We start from the raw sequence: 23963 nt of genomic DNA on the forward strand, positions 1-23963 counted from the left end.
TCACCTTTCTCGATCGAGGGTGGAAATTCATCCAATTAACTCTTGAGAAATCTTTTTCGATGGTCCTGAAAAGAACCGTTTGAATAATGGACGATTTTGATGAATTTACAATGCCACGCAATTCGTGTTGGTTTTCTCCGCGCTCAACGCTAGACGCAATCGAAAACTGGCCCGCCGCTTGCTGTTGTGAATGAGATTCCTGGTGCTATCAGTACGATAGCCAAGTGTCGTCGCTGAGTCGATGTGCCGCTGCCCAGCTCGAGGTGTCACCTCGACGGTGGTCGAAATGGAACTGACGATCAGCTCTCGCATGATCGCATTCCTTCCTGCATCGTAGTTGCCCCCACGATGCGCACCAATCAGAGAGCGTTGGTATACTGAACGAGAAAATTTGTCCGCTACCCATATTTATAGATTTCAGCGATTTCAATGTCTAACTTTAAAACAACTTTTCAACTATTTATCAATGATTTTTAGGTTCACCGAATATTACAAATTGAACGCGGGAGTTTCATCTCTCGGATAACGGGATTTGTTTATCATTTCGTTCAGTGGGAAAGGTACTGTGAGCGTTTAAAATCTTTCACTCAAACGTAACGCTCTTGGTTTCATAAATTTTGAAATGACACCGGGTATAGAAAACAGAGACGTAGTCCTACGTAAAAAAAAATATTTGCATCGGCCTAATTCAGCGTGCTTTTTTATTTATGACTTCGAATTGTTACTATTCTCGACAGGAATATTACCATCGTTGTATTGTGCATTGACATCAGCCTCATAGTTACCTTCTAGCATCCTTACAATTTTAATATTACCCCTTTCTGCTGCTAAGTGAATGAGAGTTTGTCCATATTTATTGGCAATTTTATAGTTTGCAGAATATCTTTTCAGCATCATTTGAACCATTTCCCACTGATATGTCAGAGCAGCAATATGTAGAGGAGTATTTCCACTATTGTCTTGCTTATTTACATCAGCCGCATAGTTATCTATAAGCATCATAACAATTTCCATATAACCTCCTTCTGCCTCCACACTATACTCGACAGCAATATGAAGAGGAGTGTATCCATCGTTGTCTTGTGCATTGACATCAGCCTCATAGTCATCTATGAGCATTTTTATAATTTCACCGTCACCTTCTGCAGTTGCCAAATGGATGAGAGTTTGTCCCTTTTTGTTGGCAATTTTGCAATCTGCAGAATATCTCTTAAGAATCATTTGGACCATTTCCCACTGATAATTTTTGGCAGCAAAATGTAGAGGAGTATTTCCATTTTCGTCTGGCTGATTGAAGTCAACCGCATAGTCATCTATGAGCATTGTAACAATTTCCATGTTACCTCTTCCGGCTGCCAAATGGATGAGAGTTTGACCGTTTGCATTAACAATGTTGCAGTCGGCCGAATACTTCTTAATCATCATTTGGACCATTTCCCACTTAAAGTTCTTAGCAGCAAGATGTAGAGGGGTCTCTCCATTATTGTCTTGCTTATCGACATCAGCCGCATAGTCATCTATGAGCATCCTGACAATTTTCACATTACTTTCTACGGCCGCCAAATGTATGAGAGTTTGTCCATTTTTAATGTGAATTTCAAAGTCTGCCGAGTGTCTGTTGAGAATCATTTGGATCATTCTCCACTTAAATTTCTTGGCAGCAAGGTCTATAGGAGTATTTCCATTGTTGTCTTGCGTATTGACACCAACCGAATCGATATCTATAAGCATCATAACAATTTCCTTGTTACCTCTTTCGGCTGCCAAATGGATGAGTGTTTGACCCTTTGCGTTTTTAATTGTGGTGTCTGCCGAATACTTCTTAATCATCATTTGGACCATTTCCCACTTAAAATTCTTGGCAGCTAGATGTAGAGGGGTATCTCCATTTTTGTCTTTCTTATTGATATCAGCTCCATAGCCATCTATAAGCATCATAACAATTTCCTTGTTACCTCTTTCAGCTGCTAAATGGGTGAGAGTTTGGTCGTTTGCATTAGTGATGTTGTAGTCTGCAGAATGTTTCTCAATAATCGTTTGAAGTATGTCCCAATCAAAATTCTTTACAGCAATATGTAGAGGAGTGTTTCCTTTTTTGTCTGGCGTATTGAAATCAGCCTCATAGTCATCTATGAGCATCTTTATAATTTCTTTATTACCTCCTGTGGCCGCTAAATGGATGAAATTTTCTCCTAGTTTATTGACAATTTCGTATTTTGGAGAATAATTCTTAATTAACATTCGGGCCATCTCCCAATCATAATGCTTGGCCGCAAGATGTAGAGGAGTATCCCCATTTATGTCTTGCTCATTGACATCAGCCGCATAGTCATCTATAAGCATCTTTACAGTTCCCATATTTCTTCTAGTGGCTGCCAAATGTATGAGAGTTTGGCCGTTTGCATTAACAGTTTTGCAGTCTGCAGAATATCTCTTAATGAACGTTTGGACCATTTCCCACTCAAGTTTCTTTGCAGCAAGATGTAGAGGTGTATTCCCATTTTTGTTTTGCGTATTAACATCAGCCCCATAGTCGTCTATAAGCATCTTTACAATTCCCATATTAGCTCCCTCCGCCTCTATAGTATTCTCGACAGCAAGATGAAGAAGAGTGTTTCCATTGTTGTCTTGTGCGTTGACATCTGTCTCGTGGTCATCTAAAAACATCTTCAATATTTTCTTACTGCCACCTTTTGCCGCCAAACGGATTAGAGTTTGTTCATTATTTTGATCAATTCTGCTTACAGCAGGATATTTCTTAAGAATAATTTTTACCGCTTCCCAGTAGTTATTTTTGGCAGCAAGATAGAGAGGAGTATTACCATCATGGTCGGGTGTATTGATATCAGTCGTACGGTCCATAAGCATCTTTACAACTTCCACAGTACCACTTGCGGCCGCTACATGTATGAGAAACTCTCCTATTTCATTGGCAATTTCGCAGTCTACAGAATATCTCTTAATTATCATTTCGACCATTTCCCACTCATAATTCTTGGCAGCAAGCAGTAGAGGAGTGTTTCCATTTTCGTCTTGCATATTGACATCAGCCGCATATTCGTCTATGAGCATCTTTACAATGTCCATATTACCCTTTTCTGCTGCTATATGAATGAGAGTTTGGCCATTTGCATTAACAATGTTGCAGTCTGCAGAATATTTCGTAATCAACATTTGGACCATTTCCCACTTCAATTGTTTGGCAGCAAGATGTAATGGCGTATTTCCATCATTCTCTTGTGCATTGACATCAGCCTCATAGTCCTCCATAAGTATGTTTACAATTTCCATATTACCTCTTCCGACTGCCATATGCATAAGAGTGTATCCGCGGTTATTGACAATTTTGTAGTCCGCTGAATATTGATCAATTAACATCTTAGCCAATTGACAAAAACCATTTTGTGCAGCAAAATGAAGAGGAGCATTCCCTCCGTCGTCTCGAGCATTGATATTTTTGTCAGCACCATGTTGCGCAAGCATCTTAACAAACTGTTCATTCCCATTATATGCAGCATAATGAATTGGTAAAGATCCCTTTGAATCTGGAGTATTTATATCTATTTCAGTTTCATATGTTTTCATTGCATCATAGTTCACTTCATGGTGAGGACAATTGCCAAAACGATATTCACAGAGAATTGACTTCAGCATGTTTTCTTTATTTGATTCAACAGCAGCATGCAGAAGCGAGCCCCCACTGACTATGTTATCAACCCAGAAATTTACTTTTGCTTTATGGTGCTTCAGAAGATCTTTTAATATGGATTCGTAGCCACCAAAACATGCCAAATACATTAGTCCAGTGTCCTCGTAACAAATATCGTTAATTGTGTCCATTTGTAATGAACTGTCTTCCCAATTTTCCTCAATCATTGAAAAGAAGAAGGTTCGAACGACTTCATATCTACTCAAAACATTGAACAGGAACGCTTCACATTCTACCACATGTTCATACAAAAATTTCGAAAGGAAATATTCAGCATACGACAAGTGCGTGAATTTTAGATGATCCTTGTTAAAAACATTAACTAATAGTGACTTTTCTCCATCGTTCAATATTTGTTGCATGTTTTCCAGGATTGTTGCAGAATCGCCTGTGCTTAATATTTCTCGAAGTTCAGGAATTTTCAACTGTTTAATAGCAATTAGCTGATGGGCACGATGACATTTTTCCAAATTGTCTTTGAAAAAATTTATTATTTTCGAATCAATTGTAGCATAACCTTCTTCGTTATTTATTTTTCTAATGAATATATTGAACGATATGTTGATGAAACTTTCATATAAACGTAATACACTGAATCTGCTTTCCAAATCCAATATCTCGTTAATATAATCATTCGTTGATTCCCAGTATTTTTCGAAATTTTCCCTGTACACTTCTGCAAGCATTCGAACCACCAGAGGCAGGCCAGTGAAGTAGTCAGATTGAATATTGTCATGCAACATTCTGAGTAAATGTTTCGCAAATCTTTGAAACCGATCCATCTCTTTACCATCAATATCAGCACTGATCTCCCAGTAGTTTCTCAAAAATAGCAGTTGCTCATCTTCAATTAACGGAACAAGGTTCAATGCCTGGACATGCAATTCTTTTTCGAGTCTTTCTTTTACATGGATTCGTCCACTTATGAAAACCCGGATATTGTTTTTGCAGAACGTTTCCTTGATAAGTTTGATAGCTGAGCCATGATGCAATGTGTCAATCTCATCGAAACCATCGAGTAGAATGAAACACTGTTGTGGACAATGTTCCAAACTGTTTTGAATTAACTGTTGGATTGATTTTGAAAGAGCGGATTTTATAAGTATGAATATATCGTTTCCTTTCTCGTAATTTTTGAACAATCTACTCAAAAAAATCAGATACACGTGTTTGTTGAAGTCGTTAGCTTGTAGTCGGTGTGTGATTCTTTTCATGAAAGTTGTTTTTCCCATACCTGGTTCCCCAACCAGTATGTAACCATTTCGACCAGACGATTGCTCCAGCATTGATATAAATTTATCTTCTGTGAATTCTTCCTGTCCATTTTGTAACACTAACTTACGTTCCACATAAGTACTCAAATCTGCTGATGCAACCTTTTGTAAAACCTTGCGCACTTCTGCTTTTATCATTTGAACACACATATTCCCTTCGTAGCTGCTCAGAAAAGGTTTCAGATTTCCATCCAGGTTTGTAACCATGTGCCAATTTTCAAATTCTTTTTCAAATATCACATGCAATTTTGTTCTATCACTAAAAAAGCCACGATCCTTCCCATGAACCCACATTCTTAAAACCGATTCTATAATGCTATCTCTCAGCTCGAAGAGTTGGTCCGGCTGACCAGTGCATATCACAAGGTGTTCAAAAAAGCTTCTCAAATCAGCCTCTTCGATAGGTCGAGGAAAACTTGTTTCTCCGGATTTATTTTGCAAGTCGCGTTTGGCTATCTTCTTGTCGAAAACCACCTCTGACATGCGTTTAGTTGTTCCGATCTGACTACTGAAATGTGTTTGAAGCTCGTTCCATAGCCATTGCTGATTGATTTCATCCTCATTTTCAGTAAATGTTTCTAAAAACTAGGGGTGGGTAATGTCTGAGACATAACCGCAATGTTGACGTAGGACAAAGGCTGGAATGAGGTTCCGACTTTTATATATTAAAATGGGCCCTTTAATTTGAAGTCTTAAATCAGCTGATTTTTCGTGTCATTGTTGTCCGACCTTCGTAAATAAATGCATAACGGATTTATCACATAAAAGGCCTACACAATGTATGCTGGCAAAATTCAAATCGGCGGAGTGATGTGTTGATTAAAGTTGTTACCTATGTCACAGACAAACAGACGTAACACTTGCGAAATTTCCATCGACCACGCTTTTAACGATCATTTTAAATTTTTATAGTTGTGGCTTTCACAACCAGAGGCGCGCGCATCGTTTTTATATGCGTTTGACGTTTCACACTAGCGCCTTCTGTTGATGATATTACACAACACAGTGATTCGTGCAACTTTTCCACCAGGTGATGATAGTGTGAACTGGGCGATGGATTTCCCTGAAAATCGTTTAAGGTGTTACGTCTGTTTGTCTGTGCCTATGTGATCCATTTCACTGAACGCATTCATAAGATGTTTATTAGTTAAACCTTCCGTAACTCGCGCGGTTGGCCATCACTTGAGGGTTGAGTATTATTTTGACGTAGGACTACGTCTCTGTTTTCTATACCCGGTGTCATTTCAAAATTTATGAAACCAAGAGCGTTACGTTTGAGTGAAAGATTTTAAACGCTCACAGTACCTTTCCCACTGAACGAAATGATAAACAAATCCCGTTATCCGAGAGATGAAACTCCCGCGTTCAATTTGTAATATTCGGTGAACCTAAAAATCATTGATAAATAGTTGAAAAGTTGTTTTAAAGTTAGACATTGAAATCGCTGAAATCTATAAATATGGGTAGCGGACAAATTTTCTCGTTCAGTATACCAACGCTCTCTGATTGGTGCGCATCGTGGGGGCAACTACGATGCAGGAAGGAATGCGATCATGCGAGAGCTGATCGTCAGTTCCATTCAACCACCGTCGAGGTGACACCTCGAGCTGGGCAGCGGCACATCGACTCAGCGACGACAATTGGCTATTGTACTGATAGCACCAGGAATCTCATTCACGGCAGCAAACGGCGGCCAGTTTTCGATTGCGTCTAGCGTTGAGCGCGGAGAAAACCAACACGAATTGCGTGGCATTGTAAATTCATCAAAATCGTCCATTATTCAAACGGTTCTTTTCAGGACCATCGAAAAAGATTTCTCAAGAGTTAATTGGATGAATTCCCACCCTCGATCGAGAAAGGTGAACCTAGTGCAAAGCAAGGACAGAGCGGCGTTTCTCAGCAAAAGCAAAGCCGGTCATTAATCGCATGCACGGCAGCAAGCGGCGGGCCAGTTTTCGGTGGCGTTCAGCATTTAGTGCGGAGAAAACAAACACGCATAGTGGCATAGTGAATTCATTTAATTTTCCTCCTAATTTAAGGACCATCGAAAATGATTTTTCAAGAGCTGTGAATCGGATAATTCCATTCCAACGAACGGGAAAAGTGTAGTACAACCGAAAAGTGAATGATTTTGAATGCTTGGTGACTCAGCCAGCAACAATTTTGACGTCTAATTGTTCCACCCGGACTTTGGCAACGCATTATCATATCCGGACCATTTTGCGTGAAAAATGTTTCAATTCTAACATTTTCCAAATTAAAATGATCTAAATCATCTAATATTTTGGTTACATTATCCGTTCAATGGAAATTTTCTCATTTCTCGGTTGATTAATCGTTTGATGCATCTGGAGCATAAGGGGCGGGTCATGCAAACGAAATTAACTGAAAAGCCAGCCGAATGGGAGGAGCTTCATCTGCCAATCTAGGGGTATAAAAGCAGTGTTCTCTGTTTTCTTTCGTCATTTTCGTTGGATCAGTCGAGGAGGTTGGAGGTGGATGTCGTCGGTTTCCTGCAATAGGGGCACAACTCAAAAAATGTGAATTTTCAGAATGAGCGTTTGAAAATTGGCAATCTTGAAGCACATCCTACAAGTTCACTTATTTCTCTCATTATTAGACAAAAGTATACGAATTTTGATTGTTGTATCATGGAAAGGGACTGAAGGACTATCTCTTTCATAAATTTTAGATTACTATTTTTCATCGACTATTGAAAAGTTGACTGATTTTGAGTTGTGCCTTTACTGCGGAAAATTGGTGAAAATGCAAAAATCTCGCGTTTCTCATCGAATTTCGGAACGGGTCTTTGTCAGATGAAAGTTTGCATGGTTTTTCATCATTTGCCATCAAAACCTCAAAAATGACAAATTTTGAGTTGTGCCCCTATTGCAGGAAACCGACGATGTCACCTCCAGCAAGGCAGCAGCACAACAACCCAGCGACTACTCTCGGCTATCGTGCTGATGATAGCACTTGGAATCGCATCCATGGCAGCGGCGGTGGGCCAATTTTCGACGGCGTCCAGCATTCTCCGCACTCCGCAGCGAAAACCAACACGCATTGCATGGCATTTTGAATGCATCAAAATCGTCCATTATTCAAACCGGTTCTTTTCAGGACCATCGAAAATGATTCCTCAAGAGTTAATTGGATAATTTCCAACATCGATCGAGATGTAGTGCAACCAAAAAGCAAAAGACAGAGCATCGTTGCCAGCAATAGTGAAACTGGTCATTATTGTAATCCACGGCGGTCCAGTTTTCGGTGGCGTTTATCATTCAGCACGGAGAAAACCAACACGCATTGCGTGACATGGTGAATTCATGCCATTTCGTTCCTAAAATCGTCAATTAATCAAACGGTCTTGTTCAGGACCTCCGTTAATTATTCCTTAAGAGTTTGTGAATCAGCTAATTTCATTCCATCGAACGAGAAAAGTGTGGTGCAATTGAGAAGTGAAAGATTGAATACTTGGTGGCCCAGCAATAATGATGAAACCGGTCACTAATGGCCTAATGGTTCCACCCGGAATTTAACAACGCATTATTCTATCCGAACTATTTTGCGTGAAACATTGTTTAATAATAATTAAGTTTAAACATTTTTCAAAAATGTTCGAAGGTGAATATATGACGAAGCCACACCTAGAATTTTCTAGAGCACAAATCTGAAGAACCGAATGTCGGTTTGCGCTTAAAAGTTGATCGTTTGGTTACCCGCTGGTGGTTTGCTCATTTCTCGGCTGGTTAGTTGCTTGATGCGTCTGGAGCCTTCGGGGCGGGTCATGTAAACGAAATAAACTGGAAAGCCAGCCAAATGGGAGGAGCCTAATCTACTAATCAAGGGGAATAAAAGCAGTGACCTCTGTTTTCTTCCGTCATTTTCGTTGAATCAGTCAAAGGGAATGGATGTCACCTCCGCAGCTGCGCACCAATCCTGCGATGACTCTCGGCTATTTAGCTGATAGAACCAGGAATCTCTAGAATCTGGAACCAGGAATCTCAGGCTATATGGCACAGGGCCCATATAGCCGAGGCGGTAAACGCACGGGTATTCAGCATGACCATGCTGAGGGTAACGGGTTCGATTCCCGGTCGGTCCAGGATCTTTTCGTAAAGGAAATTTCCTTGACTTCCTTGGGCATAGAGTATCTTCGTGCCTGCCACACGATATGCACATGCAAAATGGTCATTGGCAGAGGAAGCTCTCAGTTAATTACTTTGGAAGTGCTCATAGAACACTAAGCTGAGAAGCAGGCTTTGTCCCAGTGAGGACGTTACGCCAAGAAGAAGAAGAAGAAGAACCAGGAATCTCATCCACGGCAGTAAGCGATGGCAGTTTTCGATGGCTTCCAGCATTCAGTGCGGATAATTTTCAATTGTCTTGCCGAAATCTCCTGTTATTTAAAAGGTTCTTTTCAGGACCAGTGAAAATTATTCCTCCAGAGTTATGAATCGGATAATTAAAAGCGACAGACTGAAAACTTAGCAACAGCATAGCCGGCCTCTAATTGTTGTTCGCGTAACTATACAACGTATTGTTGAATCTAGCAATTGAGTTGTGTCAAATACACATGGCTACGGTGGCTCCATCTGTTAATTTCATAGCGGCAATTTTAGTTATTTTAATGATTGTTGCGATCACAATATGATGTTTGGGAAGCTATGGCTTAACGCCTTTCAATATTATAATCATTCTTTCCTTTCGACGAAAATTCTTTCAAACAACGGTTGAACATTTATCTTCAAAATAAAATAATACTCAACCCTCAATGGCCAACCGCGCGAGTTACGGAAGGTTTAACTAATTAACATCTTATGAATGCGTTCAGTGAAATGGATCACATAGGTAACAACTTTAATCAACACATCACTCCGCCGATTTGAATTTTGCCAGCATACATTGTGTAGGCCTTTTATCGTCGGTTTCCTGCAATAGGGACACAACTCAAAAAATGTGAATTTTCAGAATAAGCGTTTGAAATTTGGCAATCATGAAGCACCTCCTGCAAATTCACTTATTTCTCTCATCATTTGACAAAAGTAAACAAATTTTGATTGTTGTATCATTGAAAGGGGCTGAAGGACTATCTGTTTCATGAATTTTTGACAACTATTTTTCAACGACTATTGAAAAAATTGACTGATTTTGAGTTGTGCCCTTACTGCGGAAAATTGGTGAAAATGCCCAAATCTCGAGTTTCTCATCGAATTTTGGAACGGGTCTTTGTGAGATGAAATTTTACATAGTTTTTCATCATTTGCCATCAAAATCTCAAAAATGACATATTTTGAGTTGTGCCCCTATTGCAGGAAACCGACGTTATGTGATAAATTCGTTATGCATTTATTTACGAAGGTCGGACAACAATGACACGAAAAATCAGCTGATTTAAGACTTCAAATTAAAGGGCCCATTTCAATATATAAAAGTCGGAACCTCATTCCAGCCTTTGTCCTACGTCAACAATGCGGTTATGTCTCAGACATTACCCACCCCTAGTTTTATTTTGAAGATATATGTTCAACCGTTGTTTGAAAGAATTTTCGTCGAAAGGAAAGAATGATTATAATATTGAAAGGCGTTAAGCCAGAACTTCCCAAACATCATATTGCGATCGCAACAATCATTAAAATAACTAAAATTGCCGCTATGAAATGAACAGATGGCGCCACCGTAGCCATGTGTATTTGACACAACTCAATTGCTGTTAACGAAATTTTAGATAATTTTGATTGCAGTTTCATGAAATATTCTAGATTTAACAATACGTTGTATAGTTACGCGAACAACAATTAGAGGCCGGCTATACTGTTGCTAAGTTTTCAGTCTGTCGCTTTTAATTATCCGATTCATAACTCTGGAGGAATAATTTTCACTGGTCCTGAAAAGGACCTTTTAAATAACAGGAGATTTCGGCAAGACAATTGAAAATTATCCGCACTGAATGCTGGAAGCCATCGAAAACTGCCATCGCTTACTGCCGTGGATGAGATTCCTGGTTCTATCAGCTAAATAGCCGAGAGTCATCGCAGGATTGGTGCGCAGCTGCGGAGGTGACATCCGTTCCCTTTGACTGATCCAACGAAAATGACGGAAGAAAACAGAGGTCACTGCTTTTATTCCCCTTGATTAGTAGATTAGGCTCCTCCCATTTGGCTGGCTTTCCAGTTTATTTCGTTTGCATGACCCGCCCCGAATGCTCCAGACGCAGCAAGCAACTAACCAACCGAGAAATGAACAAATTTTCATTGAACGGATTGGATAATTTCGATTCACCACCAGCGGGTAACCAAACGATCAAGCGCAAACCGACATTCGGTTCTTCAGATTTGTGCTCTAGAAAATTCTAGGTGTGGCTTCGTCATATATTCACCTTCGAACATTTTCGAAAAATGTTTAAATGTTTTATTTAAACAATGTTTCACGCAAAATAGTTCGGATAGAATAATGCGTTGTAAAATTCCGGGTGGAACCATTAGGCCATTAGTGACCGGCTTCATCATTATTGCTGGGCCACCAAGTATTTAATCTTTCACTTCTCAATTGCACCACACTTTTCTCGTTCGATGGAATGAAATTAGCTGATTCACAAACTCTTAAGGAATAATTAACGGTGGTCCTGAACAAGACCGTTTGATTAATTGACGATTTTAGGAACGAAATGGCATGAATTCACCATGTCACGCAATGCGTGTTGGTTTTCTCCGTGCTGAATGATAAACGCCACCGAAAACTGGACCGCCGTGGATTTCAATAATGACCAGTTTCACTATTGCTGGCAACGATGCTCTGTCTTTTGCTTTTTGGTTGCACTACATCTCGATCGATGTTGGAAATTATCCAATTAACTCTTGAGGAATCATTTTCGATGGTCCTGAAAAGGACCGGTTTGAATAATGGACGATTTTGATGCATTCACCATGCCATGCAATGCGTGTTGGTTTTCTCTGCGGAGTGCGGAGAATGCTGGACGCCGTCGAAAATTGGCCCACCGCCGCTGCCATGGATGCGAGTCCAAGTGCTATCATCAGCACGATAGCCGAGAGTAGTCGCTGGGTTGTTGTGCTGCTACCTTGCTGGAGGTGACATCCACCTCCAACCTCCTTGACTGATCCAACGAAAATGACGAAAGAAAACAGAGAACACTGCTTTTATACCCCTAGATTGGCAGATGAAGCTCCTCCCATTCGGCTGGCTTTTCAGTTAATTTCGTTTGCATGACCCGCCCCTTATGCTCCAGACGCATCAAACGATTAATCAACCGAGAAATGAGAAAATTTCCATTGAACGGATAATGTAACCAAAATATTAGATGATTTAGATCATTTTAATTTGGAAAATGAATTGAAACATTTTCACGCAAAATGGTCCGGATATGATAATGCGTTGCCAAAGTCCGGGTGGAACAATTAGTCGTCATAATTGTTGCTGGCTGAGTCACCAAGCATTCAAAATCATTCACTTTTCGGATGTACTACTTACACTTTTCCCGTTCGTTGGAATGGAATTATTCGATTCACAGCTCTTGAAAAATCATTTTCGATGGTCCTTAAAAGGACCGTTTGGATAATGAATAATTTTAGGAAGAAAATTAAATGAATTCACTATGCCACTATGCGTGTTTGTTTTCTCCGCACTAAATGCTGAACGCCACCGAAAACTGGCCCGCCGCTTGCTGCCGCGCATGCGATTAATGACCGGCTTTGCTTTTGCTGAGAAACGCCGCTCTGTCCTTGCATTGCACTACACCTTTCTCGATCGAGAGTGGAAATTCATCCAATTAACTCTTGAGAAATCTTTTTCGATGGCTCTGAAAAGAACCGTTTGAATAATGGACGATTTTGATGAATTTACAATGCCACGCAATTCGCGTTGGTTTTCTCCGCGCTCAACGCTAGACGCAATCGAAAACTGGCCCGCCGCTTGCTGTTGTGAATGAGATTCCTGGTGCTATCAGTACGATAGCCAAGTGTCGTCGCTGAGTCGATGTGCCGCTGCCCAGCTCTCGCATGATCGCATTCCTTCCTGCATCGTAGTTGCCCCCACGATGCGCACCAATCAGAGAGCGTTGGTATACTGAACGAGAAAATTTGTCCGCTACCCATATTTATAGATTTCAGCGATTTCAATGTCTAGCTTTAAAACAACTTTTCAACTATTTATCAATGATTTTTAGGTTCACCGAATATTACAAATTGAACGCGGGAGTTTCATCTCTCGGATAACGGGATTTGTTTATCATTTCGTTCAGTGGGAAAGGTACTGTGAGCGTTTAAAATCTTTCACTCAAACGTAACGCTCTTGGTTTCATAAATTTTGAAATGACACCGGGTATAGAAAACAGAGACGTAGTCCTACGTCAAAAGCGTACGGAGTTGTCTATATCCAATATGGATCGTAAAGGAGTGGTGTATTTTCGCAGGATACTTTTTACTGTTCCGGTCCTCTGAAGTTCAATTATAGCATCCCTAATGGCAACAGGTAATTCGTTTAGCTTTTTCAACAGGTTCTGCATTTGCTCTGCATTAGGTACAAATTTTTCACTACTTCTGATAAACAGTTTCTTTTCCAGCGGATCAATCAAAGGAAAGCCTTTTACGTCCATGAGCTCTCTCAGCTTATGTGTAGCATTTTCATCTATTGATTTATTGCTGAAGATTATAAATCGCTTGTCGTAATTCTTGAATTCACTTCGCTTTGAAACATTCAGGAACGATTGGATGTACATTGGTAGAGAAAATTGACTCTTTTCCTCGAGACTTGATGGGAAAAACTCTTCGTATGCAATTTTAGCATTCGATGTTTGGCTATGCTTGGCTTGAAAGAACCATACTTCTCTCCGATCGTCCAGAATCAGTACAGCGTCATCAAATTTACCGGCCACATTCATTTCCGTTGCCAGGCGAAATCGACGATCTTCTAAAGATGCAGCAACGAACAACGTAAAAGCAAGATCTTTCTCATATGCGAAACCATGACTTGTCAGACTTCCACTCCATGTGAACATTTTTGAAAGGGAAGATTCCTCGGTTGACTCCATTGGGATGTGGCTGCAAGTAAGAAATTTATCTTTATTAGTGCTATGAAAAACTTGGGAAAAACATGTGAAATTCACGGATTCAATTTCTGTCCCATAATTAGACTATAATATTGCTTATGCAATCACGAACACTTCGAAGCTTGAAGCCCTCCGAATGTTTATCCAACCGCTCGGCTAGGATTCACCGCTTGGGATTCCTCCTTGAGTTACCCATTGGATCTTTCCAAGAGTTCGGGAAAAGGTGCTTCCTCTGTGAACTCTTTTTTAAATGCTTTCTATAGGGATATAGGAGCTCCCTTAGCAGTTCCCTCTGAAGATTCTTCTAGTAGTTCCCTGTGAAGATTATTCCAGGAGTTCCCTCAAGGGATTCCTTTTGCAGTTCTCTCTGGAGATTCCTCCAGCAGCGCCCTGTGGTGATTCCTTCAGCTGCTCCTTTTGGTAAGTCCTCCAGGTCTTACCTCTGGGAATTCCTCCAGGAGTTAGCTATGAGATTCCTCCAAGAGTTCACTCTGGAGATTTCTCCTGGTGTTCTCTCTGGAGATTCTTCCAGGAGTTCCCTTTTTAGATTTCTTCCAGAAGTTCCCTCTGAAGATCAGGAGCTTCCTCGAACGATTCCTTCAGGAGTTTCCAATGGGGATTCCCCCAAAAGTTCTTTCTGAAGATCCCTCTAGAGAATCTTTTAGAAGTACACGCAAAAAAATCCGTTCCGATATACGTGCACTCCCAATCACGGCAACGGGAACAAACGGGAACTATGCATAGCAACGATAACAACCCAGGTAACCAATTAGCAGTAAAAATGGTATTAATTCGGCACTATATGCGCTTTTACAGCAGGTCGTTATATGCTAATTTGCCCTATATGCGCCATAAGTGCCACTTAAGTGCAGGTTTTGGCCCAATATACGGCTGATTAAATGCTTCAATTTCCTATCCCCCAGATTGTCAAAAATAAAAACTAAATATTTCCCCTGCCCATTTTACGGCTTCCCTTTCTCTTCTATTTTTATCCTCACTCTCCTCTCTCGTGTGCAACTTTTGAGGCTTGTTGCACGTTTTGGAATGCTGTTGTTGTTTTTTGTTGCTGGTTTCGGCGAAATTGGGATTTGATCCCTCGATCCTAGGGTTGACGATGGGGCTGAACTACGCTACGATGTAAGCTATAGATGATTAGATAATGTGTGTTGGTTTTTTGATCAATTTAAAGCTTGAATGTTACACCGGCAGCTGCTTCGTTAGATACGCTATGTGCCCGGCATGTGCTGAATTAAATCGAGTATTGGAAAGTGGCCAAAACTATGGAAAATATTTGCCAAATCAGGGTTTTTTTAGTTGCTACTCTATAAAAGACAACAAGCGAATGATAATGGCATCTACAGCCGGAACACGTAAATTAAAGTGGAAATGTGTGTTAAAGTGGAAATGGTTTAGCATCACTCATCCCACGTTGCAGTTTTATGGCACTAATGTAGCAATTATGCTGCTTGTTGACCAAAACATACCGTGCATCTGAAATGCTACATAACTGCTGTCAGATTTTCAGTAGCATTTCAATTGCTAATATAGGGCAGTTTAGCAGTCGAACTGCTATCATACGGCAGTAAGCAGGTCAAATGCAGATATAATACAGAAATACGGCAAATTTAAATGCTTATCGGTTACCTGGGAACAATAAGAAATGTACACCGTGAACTAGATTTCACGTTTTCTAGAACGCCCATATTGACAGCTGGAACTAGTTCCAGTTCACGGTGTACATTTGCTTGTTCTCATATTTGCATTTGTTTGTTCACGTTTATTAGAACGGGTTTCTGAGCGTGTACCCTCTTGAATCCTCCAGGAGATTCCTCCAGGAATTCCCTCTGCAGACTTATCCTAGTTTTGTTATTCCGAGGATCCCTTCTGAAGGGATTTTTCCAGGAATCTTCCGGGAAATCCTTCAGGAATATCTTTCAAAAATTCATCCAGTTAGGGTTCATTCACAAATATCATAACGCCAAAATTGGCCTTTCCTGACACCCACCCACCCCTTCGTAACACTATTTATATGGGGAAAAAAATTATTTGTTCGAGCTGTAACACCATGAAGGACACCCACCCACCCCCTCCAGCGTTATGACATTTGTGAACAAGCCCTTATTTCTGCCGAAGAATCTTGCAGGGGTTTCATACACGGATTTCTACAGAAGTTCCCTCTCAATCCTCAGAGGGAATTCTTCCAGGATTTGCCCAGGTTATTTCGCCAGGAAGTCCTCTCATCCGGGAAGTCCCCCCGGGGATTCCTCCGGGAAGTCCCCCCGGGGATTCCTCCGGGAAGTCCCCCCGGGGATTCCTCCGGGAAGTCCCCCCGGGGATTCCTCCGGGAAGTCCCCCCGGGGATTCCTCCGGGAAGTCCCCCCGGGGATTCCTCCGGGAAGTCCCCCCGGGGATTCCTCCGGGAAGTCCCCCCGGGGATTCCTCCGGGAAGTCCCCCCGGGGATTCCTCCGGGAAGTCCCCCCGGGGATTCCTCCGGGAAGTCCCCCCGGGGATTCCTCCGGGAAGTCCCCCCGGGGATTCCTCCGGGAAGTCCCCCCGGGGATTCCTCCGGGAAGTCCCCCCGGGGATTCCTCCGGGAAGTCCCCCCGGGGATTCCTCCGGGAAGTCCCCCCGGGGATTCCTCCGGGAAGTCCCCCCGGGGATTCCTCCGGGAAGTCCCCCCGGGGATTCCTCCGGGAAGTCCCCCCGGGGATTCCTCCGGGAAATCCCCCCGGGGATTCCTCCGGGAAGTCCCCCCGGGGATTCCTCCGGGAAGTCCCCCCGGGGATTCCTCCGGGAAGTCCCCCCGGGGATTCCTCCGGGAAGTCCCCCCGGGGATTCCTCCGGGAAGTCCCCCCGGGGATTCCTCCGGGAAGTCCCCCCGGGGATTCCTCCGGGAAGTCCCCCCGGGGATTCCTCCGGGAAGTCCCCCCGGGGATTCCTCCGGGAAGTCCCCCCGGGGATTCCTCCGGGAAGTCCCCCCGGGGATTCCTCCGGGAAATCCCCCCGGGGATTCCTCCGGGAAGTCCCCCCGGGGATTCCTCCGGGAAGTCCCCCCGGGGATTCCTCCGGGAAGTCCCCCCGGGGATTCCTCCGGGAAGTCCCCCCGGGGATTCCTCCGGGAAGTCCCCCCGGGGATTCCTCCGGGAAGTCCCCCCGGGGATTCCTCCGGGAAGTCCCCCCGGGGATTCCTCCGGGAAGTCCCCCCGGGGATTCCTCCGGGAAGTCCCCCCGGGGATTCCTCCGGGAAGTCCCCCCGGGGATTCCTCCGGGAAGTCCCCCCGGGGATTCCTCCGGGAAGTCCCCCCGGGGATTCCTCCGGGAAGTCCCCCCGGGGATTCCTCCGGGAAGTCCCCCCGGGGATTCCTCCGGGAAGTCCCCCCGGGGATTCCTCCGGGAAGTCCCCCCGGGGATTCCTCCGGGAAGTCCCCCCGGGGATTCCTTCGGGAAGTCCCCCCGGGGATTCCTTCGGGAAGTCCCCCCGGGGATTCCTCCGGGAAGTCCCCCCGGGGATTCCTCCGGGAAGTCCCGCCGGGAATTCCTCCGGGAAGTCCCCCCGGGGATTCCTCCGGGAAGTCCCCCCGGGGATTCCTCCGGGAAGTCCCCCCGGGGATTCCTCCGGGAAGTCCCCCCGGGGATTCCTCCGGGAAGTCCCCCCGGGGATTCCTCCGGGAAGTCCCCCCGGGGATTCCTCCGGGAAGTCCCCCCGGGGATTCCTCCGGGAAGTCCCCCCGGGGATTCCTCCGGGAAGTCCCCCCGGGGATTCCTCCGGGAAGTCCCCCCGGGGATTCCTCCGGGAAGTCCCCCCGGGGATTCCTCCGGGAAGTCCCGCCGGGGATTCCTCCGGGATGTCCCGCCGGGAATTCCTCCGGGAAGTCCCCCCGGGGATTCCTCCGGGAAGTCCCCCCGGGGATTCCTCCGGGAAGTCCCCCCGGGGATTCCTCCGGGAAGTCCCCCCGGGGATTCCTCCGGGAAGTCCCCCCGGGGATTCCTCCGGGAAGTCCCCCCGGGGATTCCTCCGGGAAGTCCCCCCGGGGATTCCTCCGGGAAGTCCCCCCGGGGATTCCTCCGGGAAGTCCCCCCGGGGATTCCTCCGGGAAGTCCCCCCGGGGATTCCTCCGGGAAGTCCCCCCGGGGATTCCTCCGGGAAGTCCCCCCGGGGATTCCTCCGGGAAGTCCCCCCGGGGATTCCTCCGGGAAGTCCCCCCGGGGATTCCTCCGGGAAGTCCCCCCGGGGATTCCTCCGGGAAGTCCCCCCGGGGATTCCTCCGGGAAGTCCCCCCGGGGATTCCTCCGGGAAGTCCCCCCGGGGATTCCTCCGGGAAGTCCCCCCGGGGATTCCTCCGGGAAGTCCCCCCGGGGATTCCTCCGGGAAGTCCCCCCGGGGATTCCTCCGGGAAGTCCCCCCGGGGATTCCTCCGGGAAGTCCCCCCGGGGATTCCTCCGGGAAGTCCCCCCGGGGATTCCTCCGGGAAGTCCCCCCGGGGATTCCTCCGGGAAGTCCCCCCGGGGATTCCTCCAGGGCTTCCTCAAGGAAGTCCACCAGTGTTCTTGGAGGCATTCCTAGAGTAATGTCTGGAGGAATTCCCAGAGAAATATGTGACTGAACTCCCGAAGGAATTCTCAAAATTTCTTGTTGGAACTCCTAGAGCAATCTCCAGAGGGAACTTCACAGGGCGAATCTCCAGCGGTAAGTCTTGGATGAGTCCCCAGATGGAACTCCTGGAGGAATCCACAAAAGGAACTCCCGGTGCTATCCCCAGAGGAAACTTCTGGATGGAATCCCTCGATGGAACTGTTGTAGGAATTTCGAGAACGAATTCTTGGAGAAGCCTCTTGTTGGACATCCCCAGAGGGAACTCCTGGATAAATCCCTGTTGGGAACTCTTGGAGGAATCCCCAGATGGAACTCATAGAGGAATCCCCAGAGGGAACTTCTCATGGAATCCTCAGGAAGAAATTCTGGAGTTATCTTCTGAATGAACCCATCATGGAGGAATTCCCAGGAAGAAATCTTGGAGGAATCTCCAGTGGGATCTCTGATAGAAAAGTGTCGTCTTCAGCAAAATTCTTCAGGAAGTTAAGCGCCAGCTGGTGATTCAACATTTAGTTGATGATTTCGCCGCTAGATGGCGCTAGTTGTCAAGTAAAATTTAAAACTTCTCTAGCTCCCGATCCAGAACAGGTGGCTTCGTGGCCGTGCGGCTAGTGTCACCAAACTAAATGTTGCATCGTGCTGAGGAGCGTGGGTTCGATTCCCACCGCAGCTGTCAGGAATAGTTTTCGGCTGTGCCACTGGGCGTTGCATGCTAGTCCGTTGTCTAGTGTCGTGCTTCCTTCAAAGAGTGAATAGCTCACTGGATGCATTCAACGTGTCCGTGTCTTTTAAAAACAGATAGAAGAGAGTCGTCATCGGCAAAGTTCTTCAGGAAGTCAAAACCTATGTGGTGATTCAACATTTAGTTGGTGATTTCGCCAAGTAAAGCTGCAAACTCCGTTATCTCGGGATTCAGAGGAGATAGAGAAGTGTCATCTTCGGAAAAGTTGTTTTGAAAGTTAAGAGCTATCTGGTGATTCAAAATTTAGTTCGTGATTTCGAAGCTAGGTGGCGCTAGATGTCAAGTAAAACATTAAATTTCGCTAGCTCGCGATCCAAAGTAGATAGAAAAGTGAAGTCTTCGGCAAAGTTCTTCAGTAAGTCAAGGCCTGTCTGATAATTCAACAATTAGTTGGTGATTTCGCCGATAGGTGGCGCTAGTCATCAAGTAAAGTTTCAAACGTCTCTATCTCGGAATCCAGAACAGATAGAAGAGAGTCGTCTTCAGCAAAGTTCTTCAGGAAGTCAAAACCTATGTGATGATTCAATATACAGTCGGTGATTTCGACACCAGGTAGTGCCAAGTTGTCAAGTTAAATGTTTAACTCTTTTAGCTCGCGATTCAAATCAGATAGAAGAGTGTCATCTTCGACAAAATGCTTCCGAAAGTAGTATTACATCAAATTTAATATGAAACTGAATCAATATTTCTCTATAATACACGGTTGGTGTCTGCCGCTCTTCATTCTCGGTCACGCTCCACCTGGTCCGTTCATTGTGCTCTCTGCGCTCCACGCCTTCTTGTATCTAGCGTATCAGTTACGAACACTAACTTTGAAGGTTGTTATTCGGCAGTCTTGCAACATGCCCTGCCTACCATATTCTTCTGGCTTTGGGCACCTTCTGGAGCTCCTTAATTAAAATCATTTTTTTTATCTAGCTTATATGTTTATCTGGCTTATATCTTTATCTAGTTTATTGTTTTTATTTCATTACCTACTTTGGTGGATTTTTTAAATTATCGTAAACATTGGTACGAAGGCTCTCAGAATATTATGAGTTTATCCACTTGTGTTGCCGATGAAATATTCTTTAAACAAAATTCAGATTGGACTTGGATGTCTGTTCTCTGTGATTATGGAGATTACCAGTCCTAAGCTGGTTCATCTTTTTTCCTACCCTGTTTAGGAAATCAAGCCACTGCGTCCTATAAGTTAAACTTTTGTGGCATCTTCTATATATTTAAGAAAATCTAAATAAAAATTAGGAGCACTTAAATTTTCGCAAAACAGAAATATTCCACAGATATAACCTACGTTGGAAAATCAAAACGAACAATTTGTTCACCATCTTTTTAATCTTCACCCTCTGATAAACTCTACCGAGAACTTGCTGGAATCCAGAGATACAACTAGTGTCAACAAGTAGTGAAATCACAAGCTAATTGGGTTCTGTAGGGGTATCCGGATTATTTTATAATCGAATTCTCCACCCAAAAATTAGTCGAAATCCAAAGTTTCATAATTCTTGGAGTGCGGGAACTGTTTTAAAAATGCATTTAAAGTTTGTATGGGATTTTATTTTGTTCGGGTCGAACTGTCATTTTATCGATTGAACTGTCATTCTATCCACGAACATAAAAATTGTTTTGTTATTTTAACCAACAACAAAGCTATTGGAATCCAATAAAACCACGTTATGCTCAGAAAAATGAACTCTATCGATTAGGCTATAGAAAAAAGCAAAATTTTATTCACTAAACAATCCAATTGCTAAATTATTAGATTATTCTTGGGAAATGTCACAAAAATGTAATTTCGTTATTTGCTAATTTCACTGCACTTAGTCGGCAATGTTAATCGGCGACATCATTGATAACTTATCAGCGTTATGGACCGGTGATAATTACGAACACAAATTTTCATCGAAAGTGGTGTTAATAGAAAAATGTCATGACATGTTTTTCATGTAATTTCATGACATTTTCCATCCCTGCTTTCGACCTCCTGAAGAACGCTACCGGACACAGCATTCTTACATCTGCTTTTTCCCGAGATAGAAAAGTTTAAAAGTAAACATGCTGACTAGCGCCACCTAGCGACGGAATCACCAATTATTGACTCACCAGACTGCTCTTGACTTTCTGAATAACTTTGTCAAAAACAACACTCTTCTTTTTGCTCTGGATCTCGAGCTAGAGGAATTTAAAACTTTTTTTGGTAACTAGCGCCACCTAATGGCGAAATTAGTAACTAATTGTTGAACACCAGATTGCTCTTGCTTTTCTGAGGAACTTGCCGGAAACAACATTCTATTATCTGTTTTGGATCTCGAGATAGATAAGATTAAAACTTGACAACTAGCGCCACCTAGCAGTGAAATCACCAACTAAATGTTGAATTACCAGATAGGTTTCGACTTCCAGAAGAACTTTGCCGAAGATGGCCCTCTTCTATCTGCTCTGGACCGCGAGCTAGACAGATTTAAAATTTTACTCAACAACTAGCGCCACCTAGCGGTGAAATCCCCGACTATATGTTGGATCACCAGCTGGCGCTTGACTTCCTGAAGAACTTTTCCGAAGACGATCCTCTTTTATTTGCTTTGGATAACGAACTAGAGAAGTTTAAATTTTCACTTGACAACTAGTGCCACCAAGCGGCGAAACCACCAACTATGAAAAACCACCAATTATGAATCACCAGATAGGTCTTGACTCCCTGAAGAACTTTGCCGAAGACGACACTTTTCTATCTGCTCTGGATCCCGAGCTAGAGAAGTTTGAAACTTTGCTTGACAACTAGTGCCACCTAGCGGCGAAATCACAAACTAAATGTTGAACCACCAGATAGGTTTTGACTTCCTGAAGAATTTTGCCGAAGACGACCTTCTTCTATCTGCTCTGGATCGCGAGCTAGAGAAGTTTAAAATTTTTCTTGACAACTAGCGCCACCTAGCGACGAAATCACCAACTAAATGTTGAATCACCAGATTGGTTTTAACTTCCTGAAGAATTTTGCTGAAGACGACACTTTTCTATCTGCTCTGGTTCGCGAGTTAGAGAAGTTTGAAACTTTGCTTGACAACTAGCACCACCTGGCGGCGAAATCACAAACTAATTGTTGAAGAACTTTGCCGAAGACGACACTTTTCTAGCTGCTCTGGATCCCGAGATAGAGACGTTTGAAACTTTACTTGACGACTAGCGCCACCTAGCGACGAAATCACAAACTAATTGGTGAATCACCAGATTGTTCTTGACCTCCTGAGCAACTCTGCCGAAGACAGCATTATTGTTCCAAATCAAGTAGATCTTGAGATATCCCATGTGATAACTTATGAGTGCCTCTACTGGCGAACATTAGCAACCAGTTCTACATAGCGCCTCTATCGGCCAAATTGCCAACTAATTGGATGTTAGTTCGCATTGTGTGGTAGATCTTTTCTAGTACTACAACTTTGCCAAAGAAAGTGTGGTGCTATCTTGTAATACTTCTGAGATATTCGCTCATACCCCCAATTAGGCGAAATCCCATAAGCTCTGGGATTCATACTTTCCTACTGCACCTCCGAACCAACCGTGTAGTAGGAGTCTAGACTGTATTTTAATAACATGGCTACCTTATCATTATTTTAAGCTGGGCTCTAGGAAACTCACGGAAGATTGTGTCGGAATATCTAGCGGACGTTGCGTTCTGCTCTGGTAGCGGGTTTCGATCACCTTGAATCAGTCCGGAACGGAGTTGAATTTGCACTTGATCTGATTCCTCGGCGATTTCCTCCGACGGCGTCTTGTTGCACTTCTTTCTTAGTTGATTTCGGTTCGGCCAATAAATACTGTATCCCGTAAACGAGCTTGACTAGCACAGAGAACTTTATATTTGAATTACACTTTTACTACTTATTAACGTATTTGAAAAATTGTTATCTTTACGCCGAATCCAACTCAAGCACAATGTTGTCTCGATCGTTCTCTTACCGGCGCAGTTTGAAGCTTTGTGAGTTTGCGTGCGAACAGAGGAAGGATCACACTCTACACGACGGTGTTGAGCTTCGCATTGCGTTGGTGTGTCAGTGGCCGTTATCTCCATAGGGGCAATCGGTCTAATACGCGCAACTGGGATAAAATGACCCAACTCAATTTGAGACTCTCTCCGATAGAGTGTTTTAAGTTTATAACATCATTTTTTTTTCGCTCGATTAATAAATTTCGACGAGAGAGTAAAAAGATTGCCATATCAAAATGTGTAGTGTTGTTCCATTTAGACCTTAAAATATACGGCAAAAGTTTTCGCACTCTTATAACAGAAATTTCAAAAGTCGTTTTTAAATTTTAATATTTTGGTTTGTGAAACACAAAGCTTTATTGTTTGACAAAATAGAAAATTAAAAATGTTTTCGATTAATGTAAAAATATCACATCCATTTTGACGTAGGACTACGTCTCTGTTTTCTATACCCGGTGTCATTTCAAAATTTATGAAACCAAGAGCGTTACGTTTGAGTGAAAGATTTTAAACGCTCACAGTACCTTTCCCACTGAACGAAATGATAAACAAATCCCGTTATCCGAGAGATGAAACTCCCACGTTCAATTTGTA

At 43.4% G+C, this 23963-nt stretch overlaps 1 protein-coding gene across 1 annotated transcript; it reads right to left on the bottom strand.

Annotated features, from left to right (window-relative positions):
- Positions 1–682: 682 nt before the first annotated feature.
- LOC134284299 (serine/threonine-protein phosphatase 6 regulatory ankyrin repeat subunit A-like) lies at positions 683–23624 on the bottom strand. The gene is made up of 3 exons (XM_062843096.1): positions 23021–23624; positions 13348–14039; positions 683–5561 (listed from the first exon to the last, which is right to left on the bottom strand). The coding sequence occupies exon 3, from the start codon at positions 5464–5466 to the stop codon at positions 706–708; it is 4761 nt and encodes a 1586-aa protein (XP_062699080.1). The 5' UTR covers positions 5467–5561; positions 13348–14039; positions 23021–23624; the 3' UTR covers positions 683–705.
- Between the last annotated feature and the right edge of the window lie 339 nt (positions 23625–23963).

This window comes from Aedes albopictus, chromosome 3 (genome assembly GCF_035046485.1).
Source record: "Aedes albopictus strain Foshan chromosome 3, AalbF5, whole genome shotgun sequence".
In the NCBI taxonomy this organism is placed as follows: Eukaryota; Metazoa; Arthropoda; class Insecta; order Diptera; family Culicidae; genus Aedes; species Aedes albopictus.

What these genes read in the sequence shown, in the direction of transcription:
- LOC134284299 (XM_062843096.1), bottom strand. Translation starts at nt 5,466, where the DNA reads ATGTCAGAGGTGGTTTTCGACAAGAAGATAGCCAAACGCGACTTGCAA.